General features: G+C 43.6%; 1 protein-coding gene across 1 annotated transcript; it reads right to left on the reverse strand.

Moving 5' to 3' along the window:
* Window positions 1–607: 607 nt before the first annotated feature.
* On the reverse strand, window positions 608–11,407 carry LOC103184360 (nipsnap homolog 1). The gene is made up of 10 exons (XM_042337750.1): window positions 11,307–11,407; window positions 9,999–10,132; window positions 9,624–9,669; window positions 9,336–9,430; window positions 8,410–8,480; window positions 7,224–7,364; window positions 7,028–7,059; window positions 5,442–5,536; window positions 4,597–4,680; window positions 608–2,525 (listed from the first exon to the last, which is right to left on the reverse strand). Exons 1-10 carry the CDS (start codon window positions 11,378–11,380, stop codon window positions 2,461–2,463), a joined length of 837 nt encoding a protein of 278 aa, XP_042193684.1. The 5' UTR covers window positions 11,381–11,407; the 3' UTR covers window positions 608–2,460.
* Window positions 11,408–14,520: the final 3,113 nt, after the last annotated feature.

Genomic DNA, 14,520 nt, shown 5'->3' on the forward strand with positions numbered 1-14,520 from the left:
TTTTAAGATGAATTTCGGTTAATCTGTAGACTCTCTGTATGTACTGTATATACTGTAAACTGTATACTTTGTAGGCAAAACGCGGCAGTAAATTGCTCACTTCTACCAAAGCTGCAAGGACAAAGCTCGAACTCTAGGTGGAAGCAAACGTGTCTCCTTTGAACGACTCGCGTTCCAATTTCAATGCCATTTGGCTTGTGTTTTCACAACAAAATTACATTTGTATAGCGCCTTTCACGTTGGGAAGACATCCCAAGGTGCTGGAGGTTTAACACTGTGTTTTAACAGGGCTCATCCCAAATCCCTTAATATTTGTTCCTCATCTTCTTAATCCACTTCCCTTTGAAATAATTCCGTTTTTGGAGCCTCAATTAGGACTAGAGGTTATAAATCCCAATCCTCCTCTGAGTGAAGAAATGCCTTCGAACCTCTTAATTTATCTGCTCACATTTACTCTGAGATCGTGCCCACTGTCGTTAGTTGCACATAAAGGGAATTGAGCCCTAACTAAAGCGCTCCAGGACGCTACCCCGCGTGAGGTGCACTATATAAACACAAGTTGTTGTTGTTACTAATCAGCTTGGAGTAAAAGAACCCAGACTTTCGCGACTTCAAAATGTACATTTTAATCAGATCGGCAATTAAAAATGACACGCCTCGTTTAAAAATATATCACAGTGCACACCGAAATTAATCAACCACACGCTTTCGAAACATTTCACTGTAAACTGTTCATTTGACAAACGTTTCAACTCTGCGTAGTCAGATTGCTAAAAAAAAGTGTTTCATTGCATTTCAATTACTAAAATACTTTCGCCTGAAATTACAATTGATCTTGGCTTGTAAGTCTGACCATTTCCCCTCTTAAAGTGTACGACAGCGCAGAATTGTGTAAATTTCTTGAGGTTTGATCCTCATTTTGAAGCCAGTTTCACTTTTAAGAACTGCAGAAAATCGGCTTGTAAAGTTAAGACTGAACTTAAGAATTTTCCACAATCTTGGCCATCTAAAAACAGTAGTAATAATCCTTGCATTTGATAGTGCCTTTCACATCAGGTAGACGTCTCAAAGCGCTTCACAGGATTCACTGTAAATTATAGCAAATGTGTATTTCGTAGGTGAACGTGGCAGACAATTTGCACACAGCAATATGCCCATACAAACAGCCAGGAAATAAAGGGCCAATTTTATCTGTTGGCCTGGAATCTGGGAGAAAGGAGCCTTTACAGGCTGGGACTGGGTGAATTTTTGGGGCAATTGATTCATGTGGAATCAATAGTCATCAAACGATCATTGGTGAGACTCGCTAGAGCATTTGACTCACAAGAGGTCCTGGGTTCAATGCCCGGGTGGGGGTGAAACTTTAGGCAAGTGTCCTTACTTCACGCGCCTCTGTTTATCTAGCAGTCAGTAGGAACGCCATTGTTAGTCAATTGGCAGATCGCTTTCCATGGGTAATAATTCACTGAAAAAATAACAATAATTTGGTCACTCAATCCACAACTGTGCGTGGGACACTGCTGCACACAATTGGCTGCCTTATTTCATCCACAAGATATAGTCAATTCACTTTACAGTATATTCTATGAAGCGCTTTGAGGTGTCTCAACGACATGATAAGGCGCTATATCAAATTCAAGGTTTATTATATGATTATAACTTACCTAACAAGAGTTTGTGGGCGGATAGCCCAGTTAAAATGGAATCGTTTAAAGGGTGTGTAGGTTGTGTGGGTGGCCTCCAGAACATACCTGACATTGTGTAACAAGTCAATGGCCGAATAGCTTCCAAATACACTCCTGAAGAGGAATGTATTTGACCTGCAATCATCTGGTAAACTGCGGAACAGGCTCGCTCTGGCAAATGGACTCCTCCTATTACAATGTACTTTAAAGATGTTCTCTTTTCAATTTAATTGAGGGATGGGGAGGGGGCTTGAAAGACATTTGTCACCTGTTGACATAATCATTTTTCATAGGTGTGATAAATGGTCAGATACCTTCCCCATCAGTCCTTTCCACACATCCAAACCCTTTAAACCAAATACATTAGTGGTAGTGTATTATCCTTGAGAGAATAGAAAAGGGGGAATGGAGCATTACAACGACTAGATTGGGATTAGTTTATTAACTCTTTGTGTGTGTGTGTGTGTGTAATGTACGCATGAACGTATTTATTAATCATGATTCATTGTCAGACGTCATTAATTGTTGGCTTGGAGATCAGACGGGTTCTCACAAAAGGAGGAATTGCAAGCATTGTTCGTCCACCAAGTGTCCATTGACTTTAGCACATCACAGACAGGAAACTTGGGGAAACATCATTATTTCCGTTGCAGATGGCTTACGTTTGACTGATGGCGAATACGAGAGGAAACAAAACACAAGCCCCTTGGCCCTCACTCGGAACACAGGCTAGAAAGAACACAAGGAAACCACTAGGAAAGAGTTTTAAACAGAATCACTGTAAAGGGGAGATCTTCAGTGGGATCATAATCCTCGATTCCATGTATCGAATCAATGGAACTGTGATGAAAGAAAGAAACAAACTTTAAGATTTTCGCAGCATCATGGTTTTACTTGATAATCCCATAATGTCTCCTTCCTCTTCCCTCAAACCAGTTTTGCTTCTTATTCATTTCACTGGGGTGTGGCTACATACACACACACAATAGACACACACACACACACACACGCAGACAGTCTCACAATAGATGCACACAGACTAATTCATAATAGAAACACATATACACACTAAGACTTTTTCACAGACACACCCACACACAAACACAGAGACTTTCTCTCACACACGTGCACATACATAATAGACAAACAATACAGAATAGACAAACATACGCGCACACACACACACACACAAACACAGAGACTTTCTCTCACACACACACACACACACAAAACCACCAATGCTCAACGCTCATTTTGCAGGCTTTCGAGTAAAGGCAAGTGACCGGTTCAAAGGGACGGAAGCATTGTACAAATGGAGGCTGAAGTCTAATTTGCGATCTGTTGCAGTGCATGGCAGACCTTGAGCAGACCCATAGTTTGTGTGATTATATGGGGCACAGTACAGAAATCAGGATGAACTCTCGACCGTGATTCATGTTTGGTCATTATGGCTGTTTCCTGATGAAACAAGTTACCAAGAATCACAAAGCAATGGGATCAATGCCATGAATACAACTGAAGATTAGTGGAGGTATTATCTGAACGGTGTGAATAACAAACACACAATAACTATCTATCTGACGCTTAACTGTCAAATAGCAAATATCTTAGAAGCCCATTATGCTGTTGCAGTTAAAAGTATTGCTACAGATTAAATAAGATATCAAAGTGCAATGCTCCCAGTAAGCTACATTAACAGGCTATAAATCTTCTGCTCCCTAGTTTATCGTATTGATTCAGAGATACACATTTACAGGTAACCTTACGAATACACAAACAAATGGTCTCTGCTACCCATCAGTGGATGCTAAGTTTCTCCATCAGTGCTCGTGGTTTAGGGTCTCATCCTGTCCTTAAACCTCGGCGTTAAATCGAGGTCCCGTCTGCCTGTTCAGGTGGACGTTAAAGATTCCCCGTGGCACTATTCGAAAAGCAAGGGAGTTTCTCTCTCCTGGTGTCCTGGCCAACAATCCCCTGAATAAAATTGATCACTCACTCACTCCATGGCTTGTTTGTGGCGCATTGCTGTGCCGCGTTTTGCTCACAAAATACCCAGTCACTCCACTTTACATTGTAAACCGTGAAGCACTTTGAGATGTCCCAATGACGTGCTAAGGCGCTTTATCAAATCCAAGGATTATTATATTGGACAGTGAGTATTGTCAGGCTGTGTCCGACAGGGACTTATCCGACTTATCCCAAAACATCCGGTCAATTCATTTTGCAGTATATTCTGTGAAGCTCTTTGAGACGTCTCGAAGACGTGATAACAAAGCGTGATACAGGTGGAGTCCTGTAGCTCAGTGGTTAGAGCACTCGCTTTGCAAGCGAGAGACCTGAGTTCAATTCCAGACAGGGCGAAACCTTGGGCAAGTTTCCATACTCCACACAGAGCCTAATAATAATCCCTCCAAAAAAAACAATAATAAATTGATCATTTTCAATCTACGACTGTTTGTGGAACACTGCTGTGTGCAATTGGCTGCTGCGTTCACCCACAAATATAGTCAATTCACTTTACAGTATATTCTGTGAAGCGCTTTCGGACATTTAGAGGACATGAAAAGCGCTATATCAAATGCAAGGATTATTATTATTATTATGATAAGGTGCTATATCAAATGCAAGGATTATTACTATTATTCTCCCCCATTCCTTAGCTAAGTGACAGTGATAGGAGCGGAGGGGTGTGACAGGAGAAAAAAAAAGACACTGTCCCATTGATAATCCAACTGAAATCACTCCACTTTACAGATCTGAAACCACACACATACACAAACTGGTGTGTGAAACCCTCTTACACAGAAGGCCAAACAACTGCAGGCTGTGTAGTGAGATATTAGGGTGATGTGTGTTCTTACTGAGGCTCTTATACTGTAGATGGTCTGACGGCAGATTGTGGAAGGGTTACCTGTGTAATAGACACATTCGTCCCACCCGGATTTTTGCCAAGCGGAATTTCGTGTTTCATCCCTGGATTGCAGATCTCGGTAAGCTACAATTGAAATAAGAAATAAAAGCCAACATTTTAACTCACACAGAATCAAAGCGATGAAACAGCCCATCTGGCCCATTTACTCCATGCTGGTGTTTATATTGCTCATGAACCTCCACCTCTCCTATTCCCTTCTGCTTACTTGTCTCTCCTATTACCCCTCAAAGCGCTACCCACTTGAAGGGCGCTATGCAAGTGCAAGTTGTTGCTGTTGTCCCTTCTCCCTCTTGTACACATTGAGTCTCCTGTGTCAACTGCTTGGCGTTTTTCCCACAAAATATACAGTCGATTCTATTTACAGTATATTCTGTGTTGCGCTTTGAGATGTCTCAAAGACGTGATAAGACGCTATAACCAATGCAAGATTATTAATATTATTATTATTGATGCTTTCTGCCTCAACCACAGTTTGGGGATGTGAGACCCACGTTTGCACCGCCATCTGCATGAAGAAATTTCGCTTTCGGATCTGCTAGACGTAAGTTTATATTTACTCTCTCCTCATTTGGCCTCATCAACAAGTGAAGCAATCTATGTTATTTCCAACCCTTTCCTAATTTAAGCACCTCTCCTGGGGACAATCAAACATTAACAGCTAAACACAGTAATGCACCCTTTTCCTCTCCCCAACCCCACATTTCCCGATATAACGCAGCAATGAAGAGACAGCGATTTTAACTGTTTGCCCTCTACTCGGCCTGGCTCACGGCAAGACAAACATTTGCTACCTTGATTCCACCAAACGCAACATCCCCACTTACCCCACAGGTGATGCACCACGTAGAGGTTTCCGATCTGTGAGAAAAATCCACCTACAGCCTCATTGTTTTCCTGACGGAAGCGAATAGCTCGAGCCCTGAGGACAATTGTACAACATTAACCACCACAGACTACACCTTATCTACATAATTTCCTGAACTAGGAGACTCCGCAGTATTCCAGGGCACTGCTGCTGACATCGGCAGGACTTGGAAGGGCAGACCAATGACTGGGTCAATCTCCTACCCTCTACGTGAAATAGTTCCTCCTAAATTCTCTTTTAGCTCCCCTTCGTCGCTATCTTGTACCTGTGTCAACTGCTTACAGATTCCCCGACAAGTGGGAACAGCCTATTGATGACATTTGAAGCATCCTGGGTGCATTATTCTTGATATAGGAATGATGCATCATCAGAAGATGTTCATAAGCCTCACTTGTTGTGTTAATGTGATCATTCAAGCCACACTGCTGTGCTCAATTGTCTGCCCTGTTTCACCCACAAAATACACATTTAATTCACTTCACAATAGATTCTGCGAAGCGCTTTGAGACGTCTCAACGACATGATAAGGCGCTATATCAAATGCAAGGACTGTTATTATTATTATTATTATTAATTGCAAACGTCATGAATTACGGGGAGATTTATGAATGGCAAATCACCAGTTCCAAGCAGGCAAAGTTCAAATAAAGGATGCCAAGGATTTCGCAAACCACGATATTTTGCAAAACAAAAGTCACAATTAATGCAAAAAACCTGTGTGCAAATATTGCATTATATAATAAATTGCGCACTTCATTGATCAAAATAATCATTGCATTGTTGAACGCAGGTCTCTCCTTGGCTCTAGGCTACTGTGCAAGGGATGGGGCAGTGGGTGAGAAAGTAGACGGGATCAAATCAGTCACCGAGGCCACACGAGTGCAGGAGGTTTGGGAAGCGTTAAAAAAAATTGTGCTTACAAGAGAGAAAAAAAGAGCACAGCCGTCCCAGAGAGAGCAAGATCCAGTTTCTGAATGGAAAGGAATGCCTTGGTACCAAAGGTTGTGTTGACAGAAGGGTCAATGGTTAACGCAAGCTTTTAGTGAGGTCGTAATTACAAACAGGGATGCCTAAGTTTTGTGAAGTAAGCAGGTAAACGGGGCTACAAGGCATGACGCTGTGTTAAGTAGTCACGCGCTCCTTCCTTTCCCCAGCCTGTGTTTATACTGCACTCACTGGCAAGATCTAATAATAATAATAATAATCCTTGCCCTTGACACAGCACCTTATCACGTTGTCGAGATGTCTCAATACGCTTCACAGAAAGTGAATTGAATGGGTATTTTGTGGGCGAAACGCAGCAGCGTCCCCCGAACAGTTGTCCTGTAGGATTCTATGGTTCTATGAAATGCAAAGCTAGGCTCCCCTTATCACTGCTAATGTGAATGCTGATAAACACACTCAATCACTCACCAAGGGAAGAAACTCCTAAGATGTTTCTTATCAAAAGCAATGTAACTGTTGCCAAATTCTGCCCCTCCTTTGCCCCCATCTCAGGTTAACAGGCATAAACACGGAAAATCACATCTGCAGCTAATTACTTACCAGTTATTGCCCCATTCAATCATGGTCCCCGGCTGGAAAGAGTTAAAAATATGCACATGTTGGCATGGCTAGTTTTACAATAAATGCAGCGGTTGAGGTTAGCTAGATTAGTCCTAGCACCACAGAGCTAGGGCTTGGGACTCTTGTTAACAAACGCTTCAGACCGTAACAGTATTGAGTTTCTCGGGTTTGTTACCTTTAAGTAATATGTTCTGAGTTCATAAATGTTAGGACCCGCTCTAGGCAGAGGTTCGTTCCAGAAGCTGAACTCCAGGAGGATCTCGTTTTTCCGAGACACTAGCATCTTGCTCCTCTCCCTACGGAATTCCAAGTATTCCTGCCAAGAGAGAAATCCCTCTTTCAGAGTTCCCGTCGTCGCTTCGGGTAATCAAAGGCCCTCCGGGAAAACAAACGCAGCAACTAGCAAGCAACGGTAAAGGAACACACAAGAACCTTTTGCGTACAAACTGGTGCCCGGTATTGTCAGGCTATTTCCTATTCAATTGTAGTCTTTACACTGATGTGTCTGTCCTGCAGTGACAGAGGTTAATGTGTGTCAGTGGTATATCTCAGTGGGTAGCACTCTCGCCTCCAAGTCAGAAGGTTGTAGGTTCAAGTCCCCACGTCAGGACTTGGAATCACATAGTCTAAGTTGACACTCCAATGCAGCGCTGGGCGGTGTTTTGCATTGTCGGAGGTGCCGTCCTTCGGATGAGACGTTAAGCCGAGGTCCCATCCACCAGTTCAGGTGGATGTTAAAGATCACATGGTGCTATTTCAAAAGGGTTTCTGTGGCTGTTTGCAGTACACTGCTGTCCGCAATTGGCTTCCGCTTTTCGTCCACAAAATACAGTCAATCCACTTTACAGTATATCCTGTGAAGCGCTTTCAGACGTCTCAATGACGTGATAAGGCACTGTATCAAATGCAAGGATTGTTATTTTTAATAAGCAGTATCAGTTCACCTCTAGCTGAGGGAATGGTGCTTTGCTCTGGCAGAGGGATCCAAAACCCAAAGGGGATGTGCTTGTAAAATGCCAGCTGAGCTGGTTAGCGGGGAAATCAGGGAACATTCTGCCACACAGAGTGGGCGGTGAGATCTTAGAAAGGACGTTTACAAAAAGAGATGGATAGATATTTTGAGACAAGATTGGGAAATGGGATTGAAAGATTTGATGTGGAATAACTAACTGACTGAACAGCCTCCCCCTGTTATTGTGTTAAGTCAAGAAGAACTTTTTTTTGATGCTTCATCAAAACCATCCTATTGTCTACTCCATTTATAGGGTTCCATTAACACTGGGAACTTGGTCGCTTGATAACTGTCCATCTAAGTGTTACTGTCTGCAGCTGGTCAAAGAGCAAGGGATCCACCTTGTTACCTTGTTTTGCTTTAACTTCTCCATAACATCCGTCAAAGCCGCGTAGCCACCAGAAAAACGCCACAAGTGCACTGCACAGAATGAAAGAATGCAGATCCACTGAGCGGACAAACCATAGTCTGACTGTGTCACAGAACAATGCTTGTTATCTGGGGAGAAATTTCACCTGGGTCTGGATCGACTCTACAAGGTTGAGAGTTCAAGCCACACGTCCGGACTTAGAACTCATGTGGTCTATGCTGAAACTCCAACTGAGGGGTGGGGTGGCGGGGAGTCTGCTGCATTGTGAGGCGGTAAGCCAAGGTCCCATCTGTGCTTGTTCAGGTGGACATTAAGGATCCCATTGCACTATTTGGAAAGAGAAGGGAGTTTCTCCCAGTGTCCTAGCTGATAACCACCCCCACCACATCCCGATACAATTGGTCACTCACTTCAAGGTTGTTTGTGGGACGTTGCTCTCTGCACATTGCCTGCCTCGTTTGCCCATGACACACACACTCACTACACCTCACAGTACATACTGATAGCCTGTGAAGTGCTTTACGATGTCTTGCCTACGTGAAAGGCGCTAATCAACTGTAAGGATTATTATTATTAATACAAAGTGCCCAGAATTTTGGCAAGTTCTTAAATAAAGTCTGGGTTTCGAAGACAATCTTCTTTTTGAGAAAACCGTCTTCCATGTTAAGACTCAATGATAATTTTCAAAAGGAATTGGATGTATACTAGAAAAGAAAAAAATTTCAGGGCTGTGGGGAAAGCGCGAGGATGTAATTGGATAGCCTCCTTCTGCAGTGTAAGATTCTATGATTCTAATATTTTGCTAAATCACACTGAAAATATTTGTCAAATGGGAATCAATCTAGACCCGACAGTTGTTATTTCTCAGACTGAAAGGTCTTAAATGCTCAGAGTCTCACACTCACCCGTTTGGTCCTGTTCTCCATACCATGTGTTCCAACTCCCGACGATCTCACACGGGTAGTCCGGATCATTGTGTAGGTTTTGCAATATCTGTTCCCTGCGACCAACAAGGAATGATCATCAGTTACCCAAAAGCAATCCAGCCTGCAATCCAGGCAATGGCTCACACACAGCCTCAGTGCTTAGTACAGCCAGAGGAAATTCAATCGCATTAAGAGAGTTTTGCATTGAATTACATGGAATGATGCAAAACCGGAATTGTTTAAAAAAACAATAAAGATCACACTTACGATAAACCGTTGTATGCATCCATACATTCTGGTTTCACATTGTGAACTGAAAACAAAGGACGAGTCTTAAACTATTGATCAACTTATCCCTGCATTTGATACAGCGCCTTATCACGTTGTTTATATGATTAACTATAAAGGGTGTATTTTGTGGGGGCGAAACAATAATAACATTTGACACAGCGCCTTTCACATCGCGAGACAAACTCCCTTCTCTTCTCGAATACATCTTTAACGTTCACATGAACAGACACAGACCCCGGGATCCTGGTTTAATGTCTCATCCCGATGGATGGTACCTTGATCAACTCAGGCCTTCATCAACCTGCATTAAGACCTGATTAAAGTTCGATTGGACTTCAAGTTTGTACTCACACTGCATTTTGTACAAGTTACTGATCTCTTTCTTGGAGAGGAGATTTGAATGAGCGTCTTTTCTCGGATCCACTTTGTGAACGAATAACGATCGAAACCATCCTTTTTCCTTGTGCTCGTCTTTACTATAAGCCCTTCAAAACAAAACACACACATACATACACAACATCCAACTTTCACACACAATTTTTTTTGGGGGCAGACGAGTGTTTGGCACATGCGGAAACCCATCAACCACACTTAAAGGGTATCCAAACCAAACCGAGAATTCCAGGCATAGTAATAACAATAAATCTTGTATTTGATAGAGCACCTTATCACATCTTTTGAGACGTCTCAAAGCGCTTCGCAGAATATATTGTAGAGCGGATTGACTGTCAGAGCAGTCCCACAAACAGTTGTGGATTGAGCGATGACTTTTTCTTCCCTGGGAGGGATTATTACCCCCAGAGAGCAATCCACCAATTGACTAACTTTTGATAGCTCAGGGCATTTAGACATTATTATCATCAGTAGCACAGCTGCTAAATTTGGCAATTCTGACAGTATTCATAGGGAGGCATTCATCCCAAAGGGAGAAGTGAGGGGAACAGAGTGACTTTCAGTTTTGCTTTTTTTGACAAGAGGTGAGGAATTTGCAAAGCAATAAAGGAAATGGGGGGGGGGGGGATTGCAAACTGCAAACGATTCTCAACCCTTGGATTGGTGTCAGCAGCTAACGAGAGCCCTGAGGGTGTGGGGGAGCAAAGGGGTGAGAGAGAGAGACAGAGAGAGAGAGACAGAGAGAGAGAGAGAGAGAGAAAGAGTGCATTTCAACCTGGTCAGAAAGTTAGTGTGTGTGTGTGTGTGTGTGTGGAGTGGTAGAGCTTTATGGAAAAAACAACAACATTACATTGGGTTGAATTGCAAACGTATCAACGCAGAATCACACCCCTTGTGGACCACTTTCTGACCATTTCGATACACATTTTTCTGTCGAAAAAAAAACATTTTGCACACAATACACACCCCCCCACCCACATCCCCACATACCCCCCCACAAAAAAAAGTATCTTCACGTCATATACATTTGGGGGGAAAAAAAAAAGGATCGCGATGTTAGAAATGCAATGAAGAAGTTTAAATCACTCCCTTTCGGTCAGTGGATGTGGTATTCCTCTCTCTCTCTCTCTCTCTGGTCTGTGCACCACCACCACCACCACCTGAAGAACAGGTGTGTGGAGCTGCAACTCAAGCGAAAGGGCAGCGACTGCGCATTTTTGTTTCTTCTTTTTTTTTCGGAGGGGGTTCTCTTTCTCTGCCCTTTACCTGATGCACATCCTCCAACATGGCTTGAACACTCCCGAAGATTTCCACGAACCAAGAGGCCAGATCGCCGCCATCTTCTTGTTTTGCTGAGGTTTTTGTGTGGGGGGGGGGGGGGGGGTGGGGGGGGTGTGTGTGTGGGGGTGGGGTGTGTGTGTGGGGGTGTGGGGGGTGGGTGCAAAAAAAAAGGTTGATGTGTGAGATCGTGTGTGTGTGTGTGTGTGTGTGTGTCTCTCTCTCTCTCTCTCTCTCTGTGCCAAGAACGATAGGGGACGCGAGTGCTACATCATTTGCAAACACCAGAGCCTCTTCTTCTGCATTGGGAAATCTCTCTCTCTTTCTCTCTCTCTCTTTCTCTTCTCTCTCTCTTTTCTCCCTTTGCCACTCACGTTTCGTTCGTTTCATTTAAAGGGGACATTTGCAACCTCACCTTGAAATTGAAATGAGTTAGTAATGATGATGAGGATGAGGATGAGGATGAGGAGGAGGATGATGATGATAATAATGGGCATCATCATCACCGATGAGCCTTGCGTTCGAGACGGCGCCTTCTCACCCGGTTTTTTTTGGACGCCTCGAAGCGCCTCGCGGAACAGGCTGCAAAGCGAACTGACTGCGCGCCTTGCGGGGCGAAACGCGGCAGCCAATTTGCGTCCCGCGTGCAGTCCCGGATTGAGCGACCAAATTATTGTTATTGCAAAGGACTGTGCGTGGTGCTAATCAGTATTCCCCCACCCCCCCCACCACCACACACACACACACACACACGCACACGCGCGCGCACGCGAGCGCACACACGCGAGCACACACGCGCGCGCACACAAATTGATTTCAGGTTTCAAGATCAAGAGCAGTGTCTGAAAACTGTTTGTTTATTCTTTGAATTTCTCTCCGTTTCTCTTTTTTTTTAAATTCAAAAGATAGCTTCCGTGAGCCGCCACGCTTTCAGTTTCGCGGCACGGAAAATACACAGTCGCTGCACTTTACACTTAAACTCCTGTGACTCGCTTTCAGATGTGCAGCAATAATAAAACAAATACTTGCATTTGATTTAGCAAATTTCACGCCTTCTACACATCTCAAAGCGCTTCACAGAATAATATAAAGTGAATTTACTGTATATTTGTGGGTGAACCGCAGCTGCCAGTGTAGGATTGGAAGGACTATTATTTATTGTAAGCTCATAGCAATTTTTTTTATCCTTATCAATATTTTTTGGACTGTTTGTCGAACACTGCTGTGCGAAATCGGCTGCTGTGTTTCGCCTACAAAATACAGTCAATCCACTTTACAATGTGTTCTGGGAAGCGCTTTGAGACGTCGCTATATCAACTATTATAATATTAGTGCTGTACACGTGCTTCGCCATTTGTACTGACAAAGTTTCCACAATTAAAATTCACCACAATTGGATATTTCGTTCTGATTAATATTCAACCCCACCGGAGGTTGCAACATCAGGAGCAATGAGGAAATTAGCGAAATGTGCTTAAGTGCGCCATCTCCTGGATTCCCATTGCACTAAACAGATACAGTTGTTTTTTGTATAAAAAAGCAAATTGCAAATCAATTCATTTTATCCATTAGGTGAAATGGAACCTATTTAGTTCTGTTAATGAATCGCTGCAGGAAGGTTGTTTCACATTAATTTTCTTAGCCGCGAGATGCCAAATCGCCATTTGCTTTGACAAAAAACGTGATGCTGAATAGTTTGGAATGACTAAAGCAAATTTCAGGGTGAGTTTATTTGATTCAGTTGCTTTCATTGAATTCTTTTTCCGATTGTTGTATTTATTGGGAACATACTTTTGTTATCAAACAACACAAAACCGTAACTTTTCCAGGCTGCCAAATGTAGCATACTAATAATCTTTAAGACGTTGCAAATAACAATTATTATTATTGAACTTGGTATAGCACCTTTCATGTCAGAGGATGTCTCAAAGTGCTTCACAAGACATACTGTAAAGTGGAGTGACTGCGTATTTCGTGGGCGAACAAATCAATGAATGAGTCATGGTTATTCAACCCTTTCTTGACTTCCTTGACAGATAACCTTTGATTCCACTCCAGCTGCATGGAAGTTTCGGTGTCTCATTCACCTAAACCTTAAATATTCCTCAAAAGTTGTCCCCAAGTCGATATCCAGCTCTTCATTTTCACAATCAACTCAGTGTCAGCAGCTTAGTTGATAGCCTTTTCCAGCAGAAATTCTGCCGATTCACTGTCTGTTTCAAGTTATATTTAGAAAAGCATTAGGATGGCAGATTGGGGGGGGAGAGAACAAAAAAGTCACATGAGTACATTGAGCCAAGGGATTAAAGTTTATTGTTAGAAGCCACTTGACTCGACCTTTGCTCTACCCCTAATGCATTTTGTGGGTGAAATGCAGTAGCCAATGGCGCACAGACAGTGCACCAAATAGCATCGAGTATCATCATTAATAATGATAATAATAATAATACTGTCATAAGAATGGAACAGGTGTTGGGTGCAAATTGGTAGAAATAAGGGGCGTGGACGGACGGGCGGGTGGGTGGAGCCTGACGGATTGACGTGGGTGGGCGACCAATGGAAAGACGAACTCGGCGCGAGCGGGCGGGACATCCGGTGTGACCGTGGTTGAGTGACAGGAAGCGGCGAGTGGTGGTGGCGGTGGAGGCGGCGGCGGCGGTTCGGGGCGGTTGAGCCGGTGAGAAGAGAGGCTTGAACGGCGGCGGCGGCTCCTCAACCGTCACTCCCGCGTGCATGGGAGTGACGTAGCCAATTGAAGTCGGTCGGAGGAGAAGAAGAAAGCGAATTAAAAAGAAAGGAGTTAAAGTCAGAGAGAGAGAGAGGCCGCGGCCTTTTTTTTTGTTTTTATTTGTTTTTTTTTATCCCCATTAAAAGTCGTCGGCGGTTTGATTTTTCACAGAGCGAGACGTCAATCGCATCTCTTTCTCTCTCTCTCTCTATATATATGTATATATATTCGTTGATAAGGGCTGTTTTGAGGAGAATTCGGAGCTTTTTCGAAGCTTGCCCGGACCGCGTCGAATTTGCCGCGTCGCCATAGAAACAAACCGCCGCGGCGCCCTAGCAACCGTCTCCAGGGCCGGAGGGAGCCCTAGCAACCGTCTCCAAGGCCAGGACCAGTGTGGCTCCAGCATCAGCATCGCCTGGGTGACTGCACTCTCGTCCCCCCACCCCCTCCCTCCCTCCCTCCCTCCCTCTGTGC

Source organism: Callorhinchus milii, unplaced genomic scaffold, assembly GCF_018977255.1.
Source record: "Callorhinchus milii isolate IMCB2004 unplaced genomic scaffold, IMCB_Cmil_1.0 Scaffold8, whole genome shotgun sequence".
NCBI classification, from domain to species: domain Eukaryota; kingdom Metazoa; phylum Chordata; class Chondrichthyes; order Chimaeriformes; family Callorhinchidae; genus Callorhinchus; species Callorhinchus milii.

Coding starts and splice junctions, on each gene's coding strand:
- LOC103184360 (XM_042337750.1), bottom strand. CDS start 11,380: ATGGCGGCGATCTGGCCTCTTGGTTCGTGGAAATCTTCGGGAGTGTTC. Junction 7,365..8,409: donor AGAAGTTAAAGCAAAACAAG/GTAACAAGGTGG, acceptor CTCTCTTGGCAG/GAATACTTGGAATTCCGTAG. Junction 5,537..7,027: donor ATTGAATGGGGCAATAACTG/GTAAGTAATTAG, acceptor AATTGTCCTCAG/GGCTCGAGCTATTCGCTTCC.